This window comes from Perissodus microlepis, chromosome 4 (genome assembly GCF_051167445.1).
Source record: "Perissodus microlepis isolate ML-2025 ecotype Zambia chromosome 4, ASM5116744v1, whole genome shotgun sequence".
Classification (NCBI taxonomy): domain Eukaryota; kingdom Metazoa; phylum Chordata; class Actinopteri; order Cichliformes; family Cichlidae; genus Perissodus; species Perissodus microlepis.
In genome coordinates, this window is record NC_140464.1 from 17,745,386 (window position 1) to 17,764,996 (window position 19,611).

Genomic DNA, 19,611 nt, shown 5'->3' on the forward strand with positions numbered 1-19,611 from the left:
CAACGGTCACTTTGTCGAGGACGCCTGTTCAGGTGCTCGTTAATGCAGATATATAATCAACCAATCACACAGCAGAGACCCAGTGTATTTAACTATGGAGCCAAGGTTGAGACGACCTGCTGAAGTTCACACCGAGCATCAGAACAATGAAGCTGAAGGTGTGACGTGGTTGTCGTGTCAGGTGGGCTGGTCTGAGAATTTTCGAAAATGCTGATCTACTGACGTTTTCCCACACAGCCATCTCTAGGGTTTATAGAGGATGGTCTGAAAATAAGGAAGAATGTCCAATGAGCAGCAGCTCAGGATGAAAATGCCTTGTTGGTATCAAAGGTCAAAGGAGAACAGCTAAACTGCTTTGAGCTCATAGGAAGGTAACGGTAACTTAAATAACCACCCATTACAAGGTATGCAGAAGAGTATCTCTGATTACACAATATATCAGACTTTGAAACAGATGGACTACAGCAGAAGAAGAGCACAACAAGTGTCAGCTAAGAAAGGGAAGCTGAGGCTACAGTCCACACAGGTTCACCAAAATGGACAATAGAAGACTGGAAATACTTTGATGACTCTCTATTTCTGCTGGAAAATTCAGATGGCAGGGCCAGAATTTGCCATACACAGCATGAAAGCATGGCTCATTCCTTCCTCGTTTCAAAGGTTCAGGTGTGGGTGATATCCAATTGGTACAATATGGGCCAAAGAGCACCTCTAGGATGTAGTGGAACAATATATTCACTTCATTGATGGACAGCTGACAAATCTGCAGCAACTGTGCGATGCTGTCATGTTAATATGGACCAAGATCTCTGAGGATAATGTTGAATCTGTGCCATGAAGAATAAAGACATTTCTGAGAGTAAAAGTGGACCCAAGACGTTACTGGAAAGTGTTCCAAATACAACATCAGGTAAATGGATGTCAAAGATAGTCGATTTAATAGACATAGTTTGTGGTATTCATAATTCTGCAACTTCTCTAGAATAGTTTCAACAAAAACCACCTTTGTAACTTCTATTAAAAGTTTGATTTATTGAAGCAATGTATTGGCGGACATTTGCATAGATTGATGAAAGCTAATGCATTCCAATAAAAGGCAAGCACACAGGATGATAGAGCCGTAACTTTAATTGCAAGTTCACAGACGTCACTGTCAAACCTGGTCTGAAATAAATAAATAATAAAAAAAGAGTTTGCTGACTTTGCTGCCCCACAAAAAAAGGTTTTAACAACTTTTTATTCCCACACACAACATAATGCATGCACAGGTTCCCCAGCATTACGCCGTCAATAACTGGTCAATCCAGAGTGCAGACATGATCAGCATCTCAGGCTCATCCCACCAGTGGACTTGGACAAGACGTTGCGCTAATTAACATTAACAAGAGCAATAAGCCATCCAAAGGATATGTTTCCTTACCAATAAGCACCCCTACCTGCATCTTTTCAACAACAACAACACCCACTGTTGAAGCTGCTGTGCACCTCTGCTGTTGTTCCATGATTCAGTGGAACAACACCACTGAGTCATCGATGTTTCCTGCTTCAGCTGCTGATCGGCTCTCTGGTGAAGGAGCCATCATTGTCTTTAAGGAATTTTCTTTTAATTTCCTGTTTAGGATTCTGGCCAAGTGTGCTGTGTGTGCTCTCCCTTGTGATCCAAGTTTTAGAAAAGCGAGAGCCCTAGATTTTATAAATTATGCGCAATAAAGGATGGTGTTCAAAAACACAATATTGCAAGACTAATCTCAGGAAATGTCACTGTGTGGCTATGCCCAACGTTCTGTTCTGCTCTACTAACCTTTCCCCCATATCTGCAACTAGCACTTAAGTTGGCCACCCTTGAATGGCAGGCTAAAACCAGCCCTGTCACATGCTAGTGTTAATACAGACTCACCTGTAGCGAGCCTTTAAACACAATAGCTGTGTTGATGTAACTCCTGAATGCCATTCACTTTCCTTCCTGTCCTGCAGACAGTAATTGCAGCTGTTCTCCTGTCGCTGCTGGGAATCTGCGGGTGGCAGTTTGAAATTGCCTCTAAATGTCTGACATCAGTGGGGATGATGTGAATTGACAATTATATGATAAGCCTTCCAGAGGACTCCTGATTTGTTGTTTTGAAGATTTTGCCCAGCATGGTTCATTCACAAGTCCAGGAGTAAGAGAATTGTGGCACCTCAGGATAAATGGGGAAAAAAACATTTGATGTAGAGTTCAGGGAACCTTGTAAAAAAAAAAAAGTGTAAACTAACAGGTATATTTTTTGTGGTGTTTGGAAGGAACATTTTGAAAAAAGTGAAGATGAGACATTTGGGGTCTCTTACAGACTGGGGAGGTCGGAAAGAGTCACAGCTGGTGAATGAGTCTTTGTTTGCCTTTGAATGGACAGATGATGCTTCCCGACCACTTTCTCCACAGAAGCCAACAGTTGTCCAGAGATATCATAACTGGCACCATTATGTCAAAAAAGATTTGCGCGCGTGTGTTTGTGACTCCATATGTGTGTGTCAGCCAAAGGTCAGAGCGAGAGGGACAGTTTGCTGTGCTACATACATGCTTGACTCGAAGTGGGGCTGGTGGAGGCAGGGACGCCATATGCATCATATGCTTTCGCTGGTGATCAAAGGGAGCTTGTAAATGATACGGCAAGTCGTGCACATACTGTGGTCTCTGAAGTAAATTTCAGATGACTGGTGCAAATTTCAGAGTGTGAAGTGTAGCAGCTGGGTGCTTCCTTTTAGTGGGCGCGGGAAGATTTATGATAGCCAGAGTATTGTAGAAGGATTGTTTGGTTAGCACTTTGAATTGGGAGGAAACAAAAAGGAGAGGATAAAACAGATAGAGGGCTATTTCTGAATCCTGTGCCTTAGGGGTAGTGGCGTTTTTAGAAACTTTATTAGCTACAATATGGGATACGACTGGTTCACAACATACAGATACTGTTTTCTTTTTTGCTCACAAAATAGTGCAGCTGCAGTTGAAGATAAGTGGGGGAAATGGAAAGTGGTTTCACAGTTGAAAGCCTGTTTTCAGCATTTGAGGAGTTTACTGGCCTATAGCATATTTGAAAAAAGTTACATAAAGCCTTTTGCGCCGAGTCTGACAGCTGCCTGGAGTGATGTCACTTGACTGAGCGCTGGATGTGGAGTTAGAAGTGACCCTGAGCTGCTTTCTGAACAAACTTTTGTTATACTGTAGGTGGGCAACACAGGCATCAATCAGGCTTTCACAAAAAAACAATGTGAGGCATAAAAAAACGACCCAGTTCTGCTGCCTTGCTGTGAGCGTGATTATGTCATACAGTTGCATTGCTTAATTTTGCTGTGGAGTGTCCCTTTAACTCAGGTTAATGGTGTGTATCATAAAAACAATGAATTGTAATTACTAATGGAGATATGAGAAAATTCATCACCCAGTGGAAACGACTGAAATCCACAGTTTCTTTGCTACTCTCCATTATGTATAAACATCCACCCACCCACCCACACACACAAGCACACGCACACACACAGATCCATTAGATGATTCATCGGAGCTGCTGTCAATTACTATCTATACTGTTTGCCTGCTTTCTGATTTGCATTCATGGCCAGTCGGTTTGCCATCTGATATTTGTTCACCTCGTTGACTCCACAGGACAGAAGCTAAATAAAGGAAAGGTTAATGTGCTGTACTTATTTTAAGTATGCATCAGGCTCTCTGTGATACCGTATCCGTACAGTTGTGTTTCCATGTTACTGTGCTTAGGTGTGACGCATTGATAAGGGGGCAGGAGATCTTAAACCCACACACACACACACTACACTGTTCCAAGAGACAAGAGATGTCTGGTAATGCCGAGGAACACCAGCAGAGATTATGTGCTGTAAAATGTGTGTGTCTGCTCCAGCCAGATGTACCTTGGGGCATAGTATTTGCAAGTCATCAGCTGAAGATAAAGTAAAGAGTTATATACCCAGAGCTGTGCTTATCTGTTACATCTCCTTCAAGTCATAATCCTTCTGGGAAAGAAAAAATATTGTGAATAATTTAATAGTTTTATTCATTATGAGAATTTGATACAACATAATTTTGATACGGTAGCGTTCAAAGGCTTGAGTCAAAGCAAAAAGCTGAAACAGGACCTCAGAGATGCATCTGGGCCTAGAGTTGATTCATCGACTCTCCATTGAAGCCTCATTAAAAATGCTCTCAGTGGAAGGATCAAGAAGGGGTTCTTAAAGACAGGATATGGGGAGAAAAGGTGGAGGTATGCCAACCTACACAAGAACTTGAAGTATGGAGTCATAAATCCAACTTTGAAACTTTTGGTTCAAATCATAGTCAGTATGTATGGACGAGGTGTAGGACCAACTGTAAAACACGGTGGAGGCTGTGTCATGGTTTGGTGTTGCATTTCAGAACTTTTCAAAATTGACGGGATTACGCAGTGCCGTCAGATTTTGATCCACCATAAAATAACGTGAAGAAGGCATCTGCCTTGCAGTGGATTCACAATGATCTAAAACACACATCTAAAGCTGCTGTTGCATTTCTGAAGAAGAACAGGGTGAAGGTGATTGAAATGCCAAGTTTGTCTCCTGATCTGAAGCCTAATCCAACACCTGTGGGCAATTCTGAAGCGACAAGTTGAGCATCATTCTCCATCCAGCATCCAGGCTCTAAAAGAGGTTATTCTTGAAGAATGGATAAAGATAGATGTTGCAATATGTCGCCAACTTGTTCATTCCATGCCTAAAAGACTTGGTGTTGTCCTTAAAAATCATGGTGGTAATACAAAATACTAGATGTAGTAGTTTTTGTTGCGGGGTGTATTCATTTTCGCTTCAACCAATTTGAGTAAAACTGAAGACTTTGTGATCTAAGTTATATTATTAACCTTAATTTCATGTTATGGAGTTAAATAAGTGTTCAATAAAACTCAGCCTTGTGAAAATGATGGAAACTGTTCTTTTGTTCATTGAGCTACTGATTAAATTTCTACTTTTTAAAGGGGTTGCACTCATTTATGCTGAGCACTGTACCTCTATCAGTCATGGATTGGCCTCTGCAGAGCCAAGACCTCCGCATTATTGAAGCAGTGTGGGATCATCTTGACAGAAAACAGAACAAAAGGCAGCCGACATTCAAAGAAGAGTTTTAAATGTCCTTCGAGACCATTCTTGAAGACTACTTAAAGAAATGACAAGAAAAAAACTTGCCTTTACAAAGTTCAGGCTGTGTTTAAGAATAAAGGTTATCATACCAAATATTGACTTCCAAGCTTGTTAGATTTGCTCTGTTTTTGCTTTAAACTGTATTTTGTGTATATATAAACACACACAACTACACACACCTCCCCATATATTGAGGGAGAGCGAAAGAGAAGGCAAAAACTGACTTTGTACAATTCTAACAAGGTAGTATGGTGTTAAAACCTATATGTTAATATATACCAATTATTGTAAATAACAGCGTAACTGTTTTTTATGTACTTTTATACAATTATATTCAAGAGAATAAAATAATCATTACAATAAATTTGGATGTGATTGCCCCGGGACTTACCCTGCAGAATTGCATGTCTGACTCAGGACATTCGCCTGTCTTTAGCCTGCCAGCTTCTTAGTACAAAGTCCGTGTGATTACTCCAATTGTGCTGATGTGACGTTCACCACTGATGAGTTTGTGTCATATGTGCTGCTTCCTTCACGCCCTGCTTTGGCAGTTTGCTCTCCTGTGCCATATGAAGATTTTCTAATGGTGAGAATGCGTTTGAAGCGAACTATTTCCTGCAGCACGCTACATTTGAGAAAGTCAACTGGGGAAAAGACCCTGACCTAATCCTCCCAAAATAGTCCCAAGTTCATGTGTCAAAACAGCTTCAGTTAACCACTGCTGTAACAGGCTGTTGTCTCATCCCAGCCGGTTCAGATGACTTTAGGGTAAAGCAGAGGCATACTGTCCCCATTCTTATCACTCCCTTTCGAAGAATTAGTTACTGTGGCAACACCCAAGACCAAAAACATGCTGAAGACGTGGCTGTTGGTTTGGAATATAAAGCCAAACAACATCTCTAATCTTTGTGGATAAAAATTATATTGAATCTAACTTGCGACTTAATTGAATTTATAAATAAATTTTCACCTAATTAAACACACGCCACATCTTCCAAATACCATCCCACCACTAGCAGCACACATGCACGCAAACTCACTTTCTCATTTATATTTGCTTATTTTGAAGTTCACTTGCCCTCGAATGACTGGTTCAGAAAAACACACAAGTTTTTCTTAAGCAGACGTTAACGTTTCCTCAGCGTTACTGAATAAACAGCCACGCTAAAATGCAGTCTGTAAACGCAAAGGAATGTCCCGTTATTCTCGGATCAGGCTTTGATTAAGCTAATAAATCATTCAGATCACCAAAGAACTGCTGGAATCGCATGGAAGCAGTGCAAAGTTTAAGCACATTTTACTGTCTTTTGAGTGAGGGGAACACATCGAGGGGATAACAGCTGCTCTGGTCTGATGCAACATCACAGGCTAAACAGCGCAGGGTGTCCTTTTTTTATTGAATGGTTTCGTTTGTATAAGATTAGCTGCAGGATCTAATTTGCCCCCTGTGACAGGCTGGATGATTACATGTTGAATAATTTAATACAATAGCCAGAAAATTTCAAGATTAATATGGGTGTTTCTTAAGCTGTCAAAACACAATCTCATTTTAAAAGCAGATGAGATAGCTACCGGTGTATGGCTTCATCATTAGTTACAACATGCACACACAGACACACACACACGGCTGGTGTGATGAGAAATGTATTGACGCGTGTGTGTATTTCTGATGGAGACGCAGATTCAACAAAGTATTTTTCCGCAGCCACGAACACAGTGGAGCCTCCCCCCCTCCCTCCCTTTGTTAAAGACAACAGTGGGATTGTTATTCCCTCTCAGTTTTTATTCATCCTCATTCCTCTTCCTCTGTTGTCTGCCTCTATCTTTCCTCTCATCTATCAGGCCCACGTCTGCAGAGACAGCTCCTGCTGTTTACTTTTAATTTCTCTCCATGAATCCTAATTGCGCGGCGTGTCACGGAGGGTCAGCTCTAATAGGAATTATGATAAGTGCATCAGAGTCTGCAGCCGCTGCCTTGAATCTACCTTGAATAGGCTTACAGGATTGTCTGCGGAGGCCTCAATGCTGATGACTTGAGTTTTTGAAAATGAAATGGAGCTGAAGCTTTTAAATGGCTTTCATCCATTCATTCTTGTTCTCTTATTCACGTATCCGCTTTCTGAATTTATCTGTCCTCTCATCTTTCTTGCTCACTTTCTGTGACACTCATCCTTCCTCCACACGGTCATAACCGTCTCCTCTTTTATGCATCTTTCTTCATATCCTCCCAGCTGTCCTTTATACCTCCCTATTTCCCCTTTTCTTTCCTCTCTCACACCTCCACGCTCTATATACAGGTGCGAACGTACTCGGAGAGGCTTTGCCACCGCATTCCTGAAGGGACATTTGGAGGTGGTCAGTGACACATGGGGCCACAAATATAATAATAATGTCAATGCAAATGAGCCCCTGTCCGAACTGAAGGACTGAAAAGTCCAAACATACCAGACAGTTTTTAGACCAAAAGGCAGATAGGGGGTAGATGTTAGTCTGGTTTGTGATTTTTCATGCATTGTTTTTACAGTCTGCTTACTGTGCAGGCACATTAACTCCAATCAGGGGTACACTAAAGAGTGCTCTGACACACTGCAGTATCTCCCAAAATGAATCCCAAACTAGATCTATTAAAATGTAATAAAAATATTACAGGCAGAATGATGGGAGGCGAGGAAAAGATTTTCCCATTATCACTTTTAGAACCGCGAATACAGGAAGGTCCCTGGTGTTAACATAAAAAAGATGTGACAACATTAACAGAATAACAGTCACAAGATGAACGTTTAGAATAACTTATGCTTGTTATGAAAAGCAAACAGAATCATTAAAAATATATGGTGGACTGAAGATAGTGTCCTTATATCTAATCCAGGCTTGTTGTTGAAGAAGAACATGTGCAGAGAATTTAACAACTCAGTAAAATCATTCGTTGATTTTAGAAATATTACAAATTTAGGATCTACAGGCTGTGTCTGTCATCCTGTCGGCTACACATTTGCACTTTTTGCCAAGCTGTGGCATCGAGCCACTGTAAATTATTGATAACGCATTGTTCTCTTTTTAAACTAACAAGCTGCAGAGCGTCTACCCAGCTCTATTTGTTTACTATTTAGATTGCCAACTTGGAGCGCATCCACTTCCTGCTGTTTGACTCATGTGGAGTATGTACAAGACCACACAGGGGACCTTCCACCCCTCCTTTTAGATCCTGTGCACACTGTGAGCAACTGTGTTGCCATCCAAATGGATGATTAGTAAGAGAGAAGAGTGCAGAAAAGTAATAATATATATTAACTAGCAACATAATCTACCACAAAAAGTGATGAACCTTGTCACTGTATAAATGAATCAGAATTTCCTCTGCACTTTTTTTTTCATATCTTCCATTAGCCATCCATGTCTCATTACTAAATTGATTCTCCATGAGGCAAACGGGGTGTCACTTGATCATATGAGGGAATTTATGTGCAAAGAGACCCAGCATGCATGTTCTGTTGAGTTGACACAGAGCTATCGCATTGATTGATTATCTTCCTTCTTCCCTTTTTTCCCCTTGTAAATCAGCCAAAATCAATAGAAATACAGGGTGAAGATAGTTAGCTTTAAAAAGCCCTCACACGAGGAACCATTCCTGGGAAATATCAGTCTGGGGTGGTTCAGCTGAAGGTACTGACCTGCTCGTTTGTGTGTGTGTGTGTGTGTGTGTGTGTGTGTGTGTGTGTGTGTGTGTGTGTGTGTGTGTGTGTGTGTGCGCGCGTGTGTGTGTGCGCGCGTGTGTGAATGTGTGTTTTCTATTTAGTCCAAGTTAAAGCTGAAGCACGTTCTTTTTTCTGAGCAGCGCTACAAGGTCAAAGTAAAATAAATGAATGTAAAGCAGCAGCTCGGCACGAAAACAGAGAAACAGAGAAGCGACAGCAAACTTCAGCTATAAACACATAAAATATATACATAACAGTCCAGATAAATATGTATCTTTTATTTCCTTTTTTCTGCTGTTTTACAGAGCTTACAGTTGGCTGTATTAAGATGCTTTTTTTTTAACCCCCCCCCCCCCCCCCCCCCCCAAAAACACACACACACTCTATGCAGATGGCACATAGATCTATTGATGTTGTCCCAGCGGTCCGCTCCTGGATGAATTATGTAACAGCCTCTGTGGATTTTAAAGGCGGCTGTGCGGGAGAGAAAAGCGTTTACGTCGATGTCGTGACAACTCATAACACAACCTCTGTATTTACACATACCGTGCCGTGTAAATCCTCAGTGCGTATGCACACAGCGTGACTCATAGTCGAGCCACTGATGCATGATGTTTAATGGACAGCCACAGCTGAAAGGCTGCCACAGAGACTGGCTGATACTGCCATGAAACGCTGATGTAAACACTCAGAAACAGATCTCAGTGAGATTTATATTTATGTAGATTAAATATGTCGAATGAATGAAAAGTGTAGCTTTAGCTTGTCCTGTTTAATGTGGATGTACTTATTGTGTTCTGTCATCTTACCAGACATATAAGAGACATAGCTGCCCCTCGCTGAGCCTGGCTCTACCAACAGTTTCTTCCTGTTAAAAGGGAGTTTTTCCTTCCCGTTGTTGCCAAGTGTTTGCTCATAGGCAGTTGTTTGACTGTTGTTGTTTTCTCTGTATTATTGTATTGTATCTACCTTAAAATATAAAGCACCTTTAGGTGTCTGCTATTGTGATTTGGTGCTATATAGATAACACTGAAATTGAATTAAATATTTAACTGCAATTTGACAGTTTTTCAGTCAATAGCAACAGTTTTACAGTAGGAAAAATTAAAGGAAAAACCAAGATGAATTGTCTTAATGAGTTGTTCAGTTCCTGTGTGGCTCCATGAGTCCTTCAGAAAAGCTGCATGACACAGTGATGCAAAATCTAATGTTGATGTTAGAGTTCTAATGACTGTGAAGGCATAGCATGTGATTCTCATAACTTTGGCCCTGTTAAAATATTTGTTGCTTCCCTGTAGCTTCTGGACGGGGCATTGCTGTCCAGGAAAAGGTAGCCCCCAACAGGATAGAGGGCTCTGATCATGATCATCCACCACAGCCTTTTGATTTTCATGTGATGGGTTGTTAATTAGCATATACGGTTAGTTAGTTAGTTAACATTAACTTGCATCAAGGGAAACACAAGTATGATTAAATCCTGCTAAATGTTTATTGTCAAAGGCTCTAGAGAGAATATAAGCTCTTCTTTCAGTGGGGACTTCTTTCCTTTAATGATAATTTTGGCGACTATCTCAGCTTTTGTTTTCTCCATTTTGGCACAAAGACAAAATACACTAAAAGTCTCGATCGCAGCGCCTGAGTGTACACCCACTGTATTCCTTGCCGTCTCCTCCGTTGCATGTCTCACCCACTGCCTCATTTGCTCTTCAAAGGGGAGAGCAAAGCATCTGTCTATTACGAGGAGCCCAGGGCGCTCTGCAGACTTGTGTTAAGTAATGACAGCCTGTGACGTCAAAGACTCTCCATCTGAGCTGGAAAGAGGGAGGGCGATGGTGGTTGTTGGGAGGGGGTGGGGGTGGAGGTGGGGGGGGTGGATAGAAAGAGGGATAAAAGGAAAGGAAGGCAGACAGGGAAGCAGCAGTGTGTGAGAAATCCTCCTCCACTTGTGTGTCTGTTTGTTTGTGTCACTGCTCTATAATGGTAGACCTTAAATAAACACAAAGCAAATGGTTATTTAATCACAGCCCTTAAGTTCCTCGTTGCTAAGAGGATAATGCCTTTTACATTATTGCACATTATTGGACTGTCTTTTTTCCCCATTTCTTATCGCTTATTACTTTGAACAAACCATTCAGAGGAAAGCAGAAGTGGATTATTATGGTCTGTAGTCACTTCACACCAGGGGCCTGTGTTTTTCTGTTAAAGGACAGCAGTGAAGGATGGGCAACACCGTGTTGTCTTCTGGTGCTAAAGGAGTGTTAGGTTAAGGCCTTGTTGTAAATACTTAAAAGATGCCCTTCAGTTTGCTGAGAAATGGGTTAGTAAACTTTAAAATACCCTTTTCTCCTTTCTTGTTGCAAAGTTCCACAGGAAGGTCAGCTTAAGCCCTGATGAGCTGGATTTCCATACAGCAAGGCAACTGAGCTGCAGCGTTTGCTAAATTACTCACGTAACTGCCTATATTCTCATTTCCATGGCACAAAGTTAGACTGGACACTGTTTTCAGGGGAGAACTAGAAATCTTCATGTGACAGAAGCAGCAGTGAGTGGCAGATACACTGGACTCCAATGATTAGAGGATTACGCTCTAAGACAATATAGCAGTCTTAACGTGCCTGATTATAGCTGCTGACCTTGCTCTGTCAGCTGATGTCTTTTATTGCCACTCCAAACATCACAAGGGCACAAATTGTGTACACATTAGTGGGGAAAAAGCACAGGAGCCATACACAATATAAACACCATACCATAAAAAGGAGCCCCAGCAGAATGGCTATATGGAAGTGATTCTGGAGGACATGTGACACCGAGATCTTTACAGTGAAAACAGCCCACAAGGCTTGCTGCAAAACACAGTGCTGCTGGCTGGCAGTCCACTCACTCACCCGCCCACTTCCACTTTAAGATAGATGGTGAATCTGAATCTGCTGGGCAATGTCAAATCGTATAATCCCCCCTCTATTTCAGCCACCCCTGCCTCATCTGTCATGTCTTGTTCCCTAAAGCACTTTCCACAGGAGCCCTGTTTGCAGGCATTTACAGCTCACATCAAGCACATGACTCCGCTTGGGAAACATAAGAATGTCCACTCTGTCAGACTTTTTTTTTTTAAATAAAAAGCACTGCTGCCATGGTAAATAAGGCGACCTATCTATCTATCTATACGACCTCAAAGTTGTCAGCAAAGTAAATCAATCAGGATAACGGCTTTATTTCCGTTTCACATAACACCACTAATCATGAGGAGAAAGCACGTTTTCCTTATTGTGGTTTTAAAGGCTTTTAAAGCCTCAGCGACTCTTCCTTTCTTGAGCAGATACCTGTGTGTGTGCCGGTTCACTTTAAATTAGGCAACAGCGTGCGTTCAGCCGAGCGATGACGTGCGCAGCCTACATCAGCACCTTGGATACGGGTACACCATTCACAGTATGGTTCCTGCCCCATTTTAGACCAATCAGCGCTTGTGTTTTCTAGATAGCATGCAGCACAACCCACACTGCTTGCCAGCTGTATCGTTCCGCTGTGGGGAATCTCCTCTCAGGCGTTATACATTTATCACAGATCCTGCAGCTTTTCGTGGCAGGTAAAAAAAAAAAAAAGGGGGGGGTGTCTTTGTGACTATTCTGTGACGAAATGCAGGCGCAAATTATTTTAAGGCCCCTTTTCTGGTATCAACATGGCACAGAGCTGTTAGTCTTAAATATTATCTGATTGCGACGATTAAAACCTGCTGGGTGGGTTATTATAAAATATTTACTTCCCGGAAGTGCCACAGTTTCACCTTTATGTTTGTTTCAAGTCAACTCAATCTCTTTACATAATACTGCTAGTGAATAACATTAATTAGGACTTTTGCTTTTTGCTGTCAGCACAGACCTAGGTTATCTCTGACGCAAACTCCTCATCACAGGCGTCTCTCTCGTCTCACAGGACCGTTTGTCCGAGTTTGACAGCGCCGATCAGCCAATCAGTGCTCGCCTCGGGCGTCACGAAGAGGGCGGGACTCCCACCGCGGACCAATCGCAGGCGCTTGCATTGTTTTGACCTCTGGAACCGCATCACCGCCTACCTCGTGCCCATGGCGGAGGAAAGCTATAAATACGAGCGACGTCGTATCAGAAGAGGACGAAGTTGCGAAACTCCCGAGAAAGGAGGGAGCTACTCTGCAAGCCTGCTGAAAGAGGAGAGCTAAAAAACAAAAAACCGAAAAATAAACTTAAAAAAACCGTAAACGCCAATCCTCCAAAAATCTACATGTACTGGAAGACTTTTTTGTAACGCTGATAATTTATTATATGTGAAGAAAGTATTTATACTTTTTTTTTCCTATTTGCACTAACTAACGGTACTTCAGAACTACTGAGAATCTTTATTTTTTACAAAAAAGTAAGTACTCCAGCTCTCTTGTTTCCGCTAATGTGTGTGTCGCTGTCTTTATTATTGCTCTTAGTCGTACTGTAGCTCTATTCATACTTAACTATAAGCTGATCTGCTGCGTCAGTTCACGAAGTTAGGGAGGGGTGTATATAGGCTGTGTGTGCTCTTTTTTTCTCTATTCTTATGTAAGCACATAGCGATACCTCCACATAGACTCGAAATGAGTCCGATGTGGTGTTGAATTTTCACTGCAGCCTGTTATTATTTTTTTATTGTATCGCCTTTTTCTAGTGGTGTCAGTACAGTCTGTTCCTGTGCGCTGCAGTTTCTGCAATATTATGCCTTTCTTACTGTAACACCAGCCAAGACCTGTAGCTACAACTGCGACCAATCTTTATTAGTGAGGTGTAGACACTGCAGATTTTTGGTTTTTTTTTTTTCCAGTATGGGTTAGCTTCCCCCTCTGAGAAATAAAATAATCCACTCTGGGGCATTTCAGCAGCCTCTACAGGCTGACTCCCTATAAACCCTCTCTGTCTAGCTCTTCTCGGTAGAAGAGGGCTATTTCTGTGCTGCCTGCATCCAGCCTTCGTTTCAGTAAATGTTTAATGGCTAAATCCTTTCGCAAAACATGGGCGCAGGCAGGTTGTTCGGCGACACTGCTTCGACTAATCTGTGCCGTATGCATACCATACCAACCCAGTAGCACGGTTATAAGCCTGAAATCCAACCGGATCGTTTCTTTGCCAACTTATCCACCATTAGGTATTATCTACAAAGCACTCACTAAGTCAAGCTTACCCTTTTTGGATAATGAAATGCGGTAACCCCGCAGTAGTTTTCCTGTCTCCTGCTATAAGGAGGATATCTAGAAGCCTATTATGTAATAGGATTCTCAGTCCTAGTGTGAGGTTAATGTGCACAATGCCTACTTCTTGACATTTAGATGCAGGGTTGACAACAGTATAGCCCAGCTGTAGTCCCTCTTCTGTTTATTTATATCAATATATTCATATTATTAGAATGTATTCTGTATATTCCTCTTTTCTGGTTTATTTTACCTTTAAGATCCTGCTTTGGTTGGCCATTTTATGGCTTACAGCCTACATATTTATGAGCTCAAATGGTCACAGTACAACATACCTGCTTTAAAAACAAATGCTTAATAATTAAAGCACCCTCCTCCCTTCGTTTTAGCTGTGTAGCCATACTGCATGATCATTCCAAATATATTTTCATGTACTTATACATGTGTTTTGTCCCTCCCCCACTTTTAATTCTTGCAGGAAAAAATATCACACCCTGTGGAAGGACACCACTTACACAAAACCAGCACTTTTGATTTTGATTTTTTTCCCCAACCTGTTTCATCCAAGTTCTGGTTACTTTTGCCATCCCGACTGGAGAGAGCAGCTGTGCTGCCAAACACGGATAAACAAAGCAGACCCAGTGGACACGTTCAAGGTCAGACACAAATAATCTTGTTGCATCGGGTAAACTTCAGCAGTTAGCTATGCAGCTTGAAATCCAAGTAGCCCTCAACTTCATCATCTCATACCTGTATAACAAGCTGCCCAGGCGGCGAGTCAACATTTTTGGCGAGGAGCTGGAGCGGCAGCTGAAGCAGAAATATGAAGGACACTGGTACCCGGACAAGCCATACAAAGGTTCAGGATTCAGATGCATCCACGTTGGGGAGAAGGTTGACCCCGTGGTGGAGAAGGCAGCCAAAGAGAGTGGGCTGGACATTGAAGATGTCCGCAACAACCTTCCCCAGGACCTCAGTGTGTGGATTGACCCCTATGAGGTGTCCTACCAGATTGGGGAGAAGGGGCCCGTCAAAGTGTTGTACGTCGACGACAGCAACGAAAGTGGAAGTAGCAATGTGGGACTTGATTTGGACAAGGAGATCAAGAACAGTTTCAATCCAGACGCGCAGGTCTTCATGCCCATCAATGAGCCTGTGAATGGCGCCTCCCCGGGTTCCAGCTCGCCCTCCCCACCTTTTGGCCACTCGGCAGCAGTAAGCCCCACCTTTATGCCCCGCTCCACGCAGCCTTTAACCTTCACAACAGCCACCTTTGCTGCCACCAAGTTTGGCTCCACTAAGATGAAGAGCAGTGGACGCAACAATGGCGGCAGTGGTGCTGGGAACAAGGTGGCACGTACCTCTCCCACCAACCTGGGCCTGAATGTGAACAGTCTCCTGAAACAGAAAGCCATCTCCACCTCCATGCACTCTCTGTACGGGTTAGGCCTCGGCGCGCCGCAGCAGCAGCACCAGAAGCCCTCGGCACTCTCCCCCAATGCCAAGGAATTTGTGTTCCCCAGCCTGCAGGGCCAGGGCAGCCAGAGTGCTCTTTTCCCCAGCGACAGCTCGCTCAGCCTCAGCCCGCTGCAGTACAGCAATGCCTTTGATATGTTTGCGGCCTACGGTGGCCTTAATGACAAGTCGCTTATGGATGGCTTGAATTTCAGCTTGAGCAACATGCAGTATTCTAACCAGCAATTCCAGCCAGTTATGGCCAACTAGTACACGTGAAGGTACTACTTAAGCTACTACTTCATACAGAAACGACCAGAGATAATGTGATAGGGGGAAACAAACACAAATGCACATTTCAAAACAGAAATAAATTTAAAAAAAAAAAAAAGTAAACAAGAACAGAATGTCAAGTATAAAAGGAAAAAGTGACTTGTCACCTGTAAGATCTTTGTTACGAGTCTAAGAGCATGAGCCCGAGGGTGAATTATTTTGCCCCCTTGAGTTGTACCTTTTTCTTTTCCTTAATGAAGCTTGTAGTACAAAATGTCCAAGCTTGGTTACCTAAACTTCAACATGCATCATTGTTATTTCTTTTGCCAACCAAGCACAAAATATTTTTTTTATGTGACTGTTTTAAAAAAAAAATATATATATATATACATATATATATGAAAAGACAAAAAAGAGAAAAAAACAACACAAGTCATGGCCTCTTTTCAGTATTTAAACATAACTGGACATCGCCAATTTTTTTTTTTTTTTTTTTTTTTGGTCTTCTTTTTCAAGAGATTGGCATAAATAAGTGGGATTTCCTGGTCTTTTTCTAATTGTATAATTTAATTTAGTACAGAGTTTGTAAAATATCAGAGTATCTATTGTTTCTACGACATGGTATTGCATTTATATCTTTTTACTACTCCAGTGATCTGTGATGGCTGCAGCAACTTTATGTTTTCTTTTTTATTGAAATAAAAAATGAATTTATCATTTAAAAAAAAAAATGTAAAAAAATTGACTATCCTAAAGATTGTGTACAGAATATTCCGTAGTGGTGGGATATAAGAATATTTGCTTTCTTTCTTTCTTTTTTTTTTTTTTCAAAAAAAATACATGAGAGTTGTATTTTCTGTTAAGAGTTTAAAAGATTTTTGCTATATCATGGACAAAATGTAATTGTATATTAATTTTGTACCTACATTGTGCAATACTTGATAAAAACAAACGGTATAACAAAGTATTCAGAGTCAGTGTCTTACATGTTAAGAGAGACTGATGGTTTATTAAGTTTGTATTAAAAAGCTTGAAAATAATTGCCCTGGTTCACTTTGTCGTTGCTCTTTGTGGTTCAGTTGGTGAAGGCGAGTGCACTGAAGTCACTGGTGCGTAGCCGTGTCATTAGCAAGCATGAATAGTGCTTTTAAGTTAGAGATTGCAGGTTTCGTGTCTACAACAGTTTCAGGAACAAAGTTGCTCTTACACATGACATTTCAAAACATTGTTTTATTTCCTCTGCCTGTAACGCAGATATGCTAGTACACAAGCAACACTGCTAACTCTTGGCACTTTTTTCACGCCTTGCAGGCTTGGGCAAGTGCCATTGCACACACGTTTAATGCGAGTGTGACTCTGTCTACCCTGATAACCTCCTGAACCTAAGCTTAGGCTCACATTTAAGTCGAGGCAGGATAAACCAGTCAACTGGATTCTGAGGTGTACTCTGCACAGCGTGGATAGAAGGCAGAAGAACCTTGGATACAATGAAAATGCCCACTTGTAGATTAGAGAAATGATGTGGCATATTTTGTGGTTCATGTGAAAAAGCAGAACTGCATAATCAGTGTGATGAGGCAGACATCAGTCATCACTTTAACTGTGTAAACTGAAAAACCGAGTGAAAGATATGTTCGTTATTTACGTTTTACCCAGTGTCTCCAAGGATGTGGGCTCTTAATGGGTGCTTTTGGTGCAGGGAAAAAACACTTTATGTAAATAGACATATTAAGACAGAACAAGTGGACTGAAGCCCAGAAACCACTAAAAAATATAAGGTAACTCAAGTCTTTGGATTCTCAGCTCATTTTGCAGTTTTGAATTTGAATTTAGTTTGGTAATGTCAAACTAGGAAAGGCAATCGGATGATACCCCCACATAAATTAGAATATTTACAACGATGGACGTGTAATTATAGAAAAAAACCCTGATGTCTAGGACTAAAAAATGCATCAGATTTAAGGACCAGTGCCTGGGTTGCCATTACTGAGAGCTGTGTCACTGCTGTTTGTTCTGATGAGAGGTTGCTGAACTGTATCATGCCAGCACCGACCCTGCTGGCATATCTTTGTTCCTTTGGGGCTGCCTCATCATTGCTTGTCTGTCTGCATGTCCCCTGATACACTCGGGGCTTGATACGCAGTGCAAAGTTCAGCGTGTGTGTTGGTTTATCTCGGCCGCTGATACAGGCTCTGGTGGGAGTGTGTTTATCTTGGTACGTGACACGGTGTTTGTGCACAAGAGTTGGGTCATTCTCAAAAATACTGGGGTGGGGGCTGGGAGTCGCAGCTCCTGCAACAGAGGCAGAAAGGAGGCGTTAGTGATATCAGCTCCCTCTTTATCCAGGATTTGTCATGGTATACAAAGCATGAGTCACTGTAATGTGTGTGGTTGAGCTCAGAGATGTCCAGTAGCTGGAATGAAAGGGAAAGGTGCGCTAATGCCAGTCAGTAGTTATTTTCTGCTACTTGTTTAAATTAGGTTTGCTATTTCTGCAAATACATGCAATCATAAATACAATCTCACAAGTGATGTTTAGTTTGTTAATGATTACTAATAATCATATCATGAATGCTGACATGCACAAAGGCAGTCAGTTTATCTTTTTAAAGCACAGTTATATCTCTTATACAATATGCACACGATTGGCCGTTGTCAGTAAATAGATGGACCACTGAACTGACTGATGTTACAGCTCTAGATTAAATTATTTCTCACATTTGATTCTAAAAATCAATATCGAAGTCATTCCTTCTAAGACAAACATACTTCCTAGACTTTCATGATGCACATTTGTTGCTTCTTACTTATCATTTGATTACAAGTTGTAAATGGATTAATTTGATTGAAGAGCTCAGACAGAAAAATCTAAGTCCATCTGACGTGTTTTGTTTTCAATAAGCGTTGTTTTTCTTTTAATCAGGCTCCTATGTTATGTTAACTGTAAATGTAACTTAAATTAATTTATTGGCTTTTAACAAATTGGATATTCTTTTGCAGTCCATGCCTCTACCGCAAAAGATGCAACTGTTAACACTGGAAATCATTAGAGCAGAAATTAAAGCGAAACACTGAAAAAGCTGTTGAGCAAAATCCACAAGATGACATCATAGTTCATTGCTAAGTGACAACACAAAAAATAAATGATAAACTGACAAAAAAAATAATAAGTACACTATACACTGTGATCAATGTACTTCAGTGTATCAGTAACTATAAAACCTGTTGTCACGTCAAGTAAGTTAAGATACGAAGTCGGGCATGAAGCTGGCAAATAGCATTACAATAGCAGTCTGAGCAAACTGATAAATCCAAGCTGACCTGGTTGAACGTCACATGATGTGAGTTGTGTCTTCTGATTAGTGGTGCTTTGGCTTTTGCCGACAAAAGGTAGTACCATTTCGAGTTTTATTTGCCAAAAACTCTTGTTTTGGAAGAGGTTCACTGTGGGATTTAGGGATATTTGAAGCTCGTATGAGATTTTTGACGACGGCTTTTACATCCGAACTCTTCAGTTCGCTTACTTAAATTTAAGTTTTGTAAAGCAACATCAGATATTTAGTTGTTCTTAACCTGATCTACAAGCTAAACTCAAGGATGGTGGAGAACAGAAGGGAGGACCGACCAAAGACAGCGTGAGGGAGTGTAATATATTTTACCAACCAAGGGAAAATCCAAATGAGAGTGAGACTGGGATCAGAATATAACAGAGACACAAAGAGAGAGACGAGCTATGTGCAGGAAGCAGTGCGACAGTGAAATGTTGCCAGCACCGCTATTGATTCAAACCCAGTGCCAAGCTCACCTCTCAGAACCCCCCGCCTGCTTGTCATAAAAACAGGTGGA

At 41.5% G+C, this 19,611-nt stretch overlaps 1 protein-coding gene across 1 annotated transcript; it reads left to right on the forward strand.

Moving 5' to 3' along the window:
• Nucleotides 1-12,957: 12,957 nt before the first annotated feature.
• LOC146388744 (protein Tob1-like) lies at nt 12,958-16,805 on the forward strand. The gene is made up of 2 exons (XM_084926233.1): nt 12,958-13,238; nt 14,516-16,805. The coding sequence occupies exon 2, from the start codon at nt 14,743-14,745 to the stop codon at nt 15,760-15,762; it is 1,020 nt and encodes a 339-aa protein (XP_084782359.1). The 5' UTR covers nt 12,958-13,238; nt 14,516-14,742; the 3' UTR covers nt 15,763-16,805.
• Nucleotides 16,806-19,611: the final 2,806 nt, after the last annotated feature.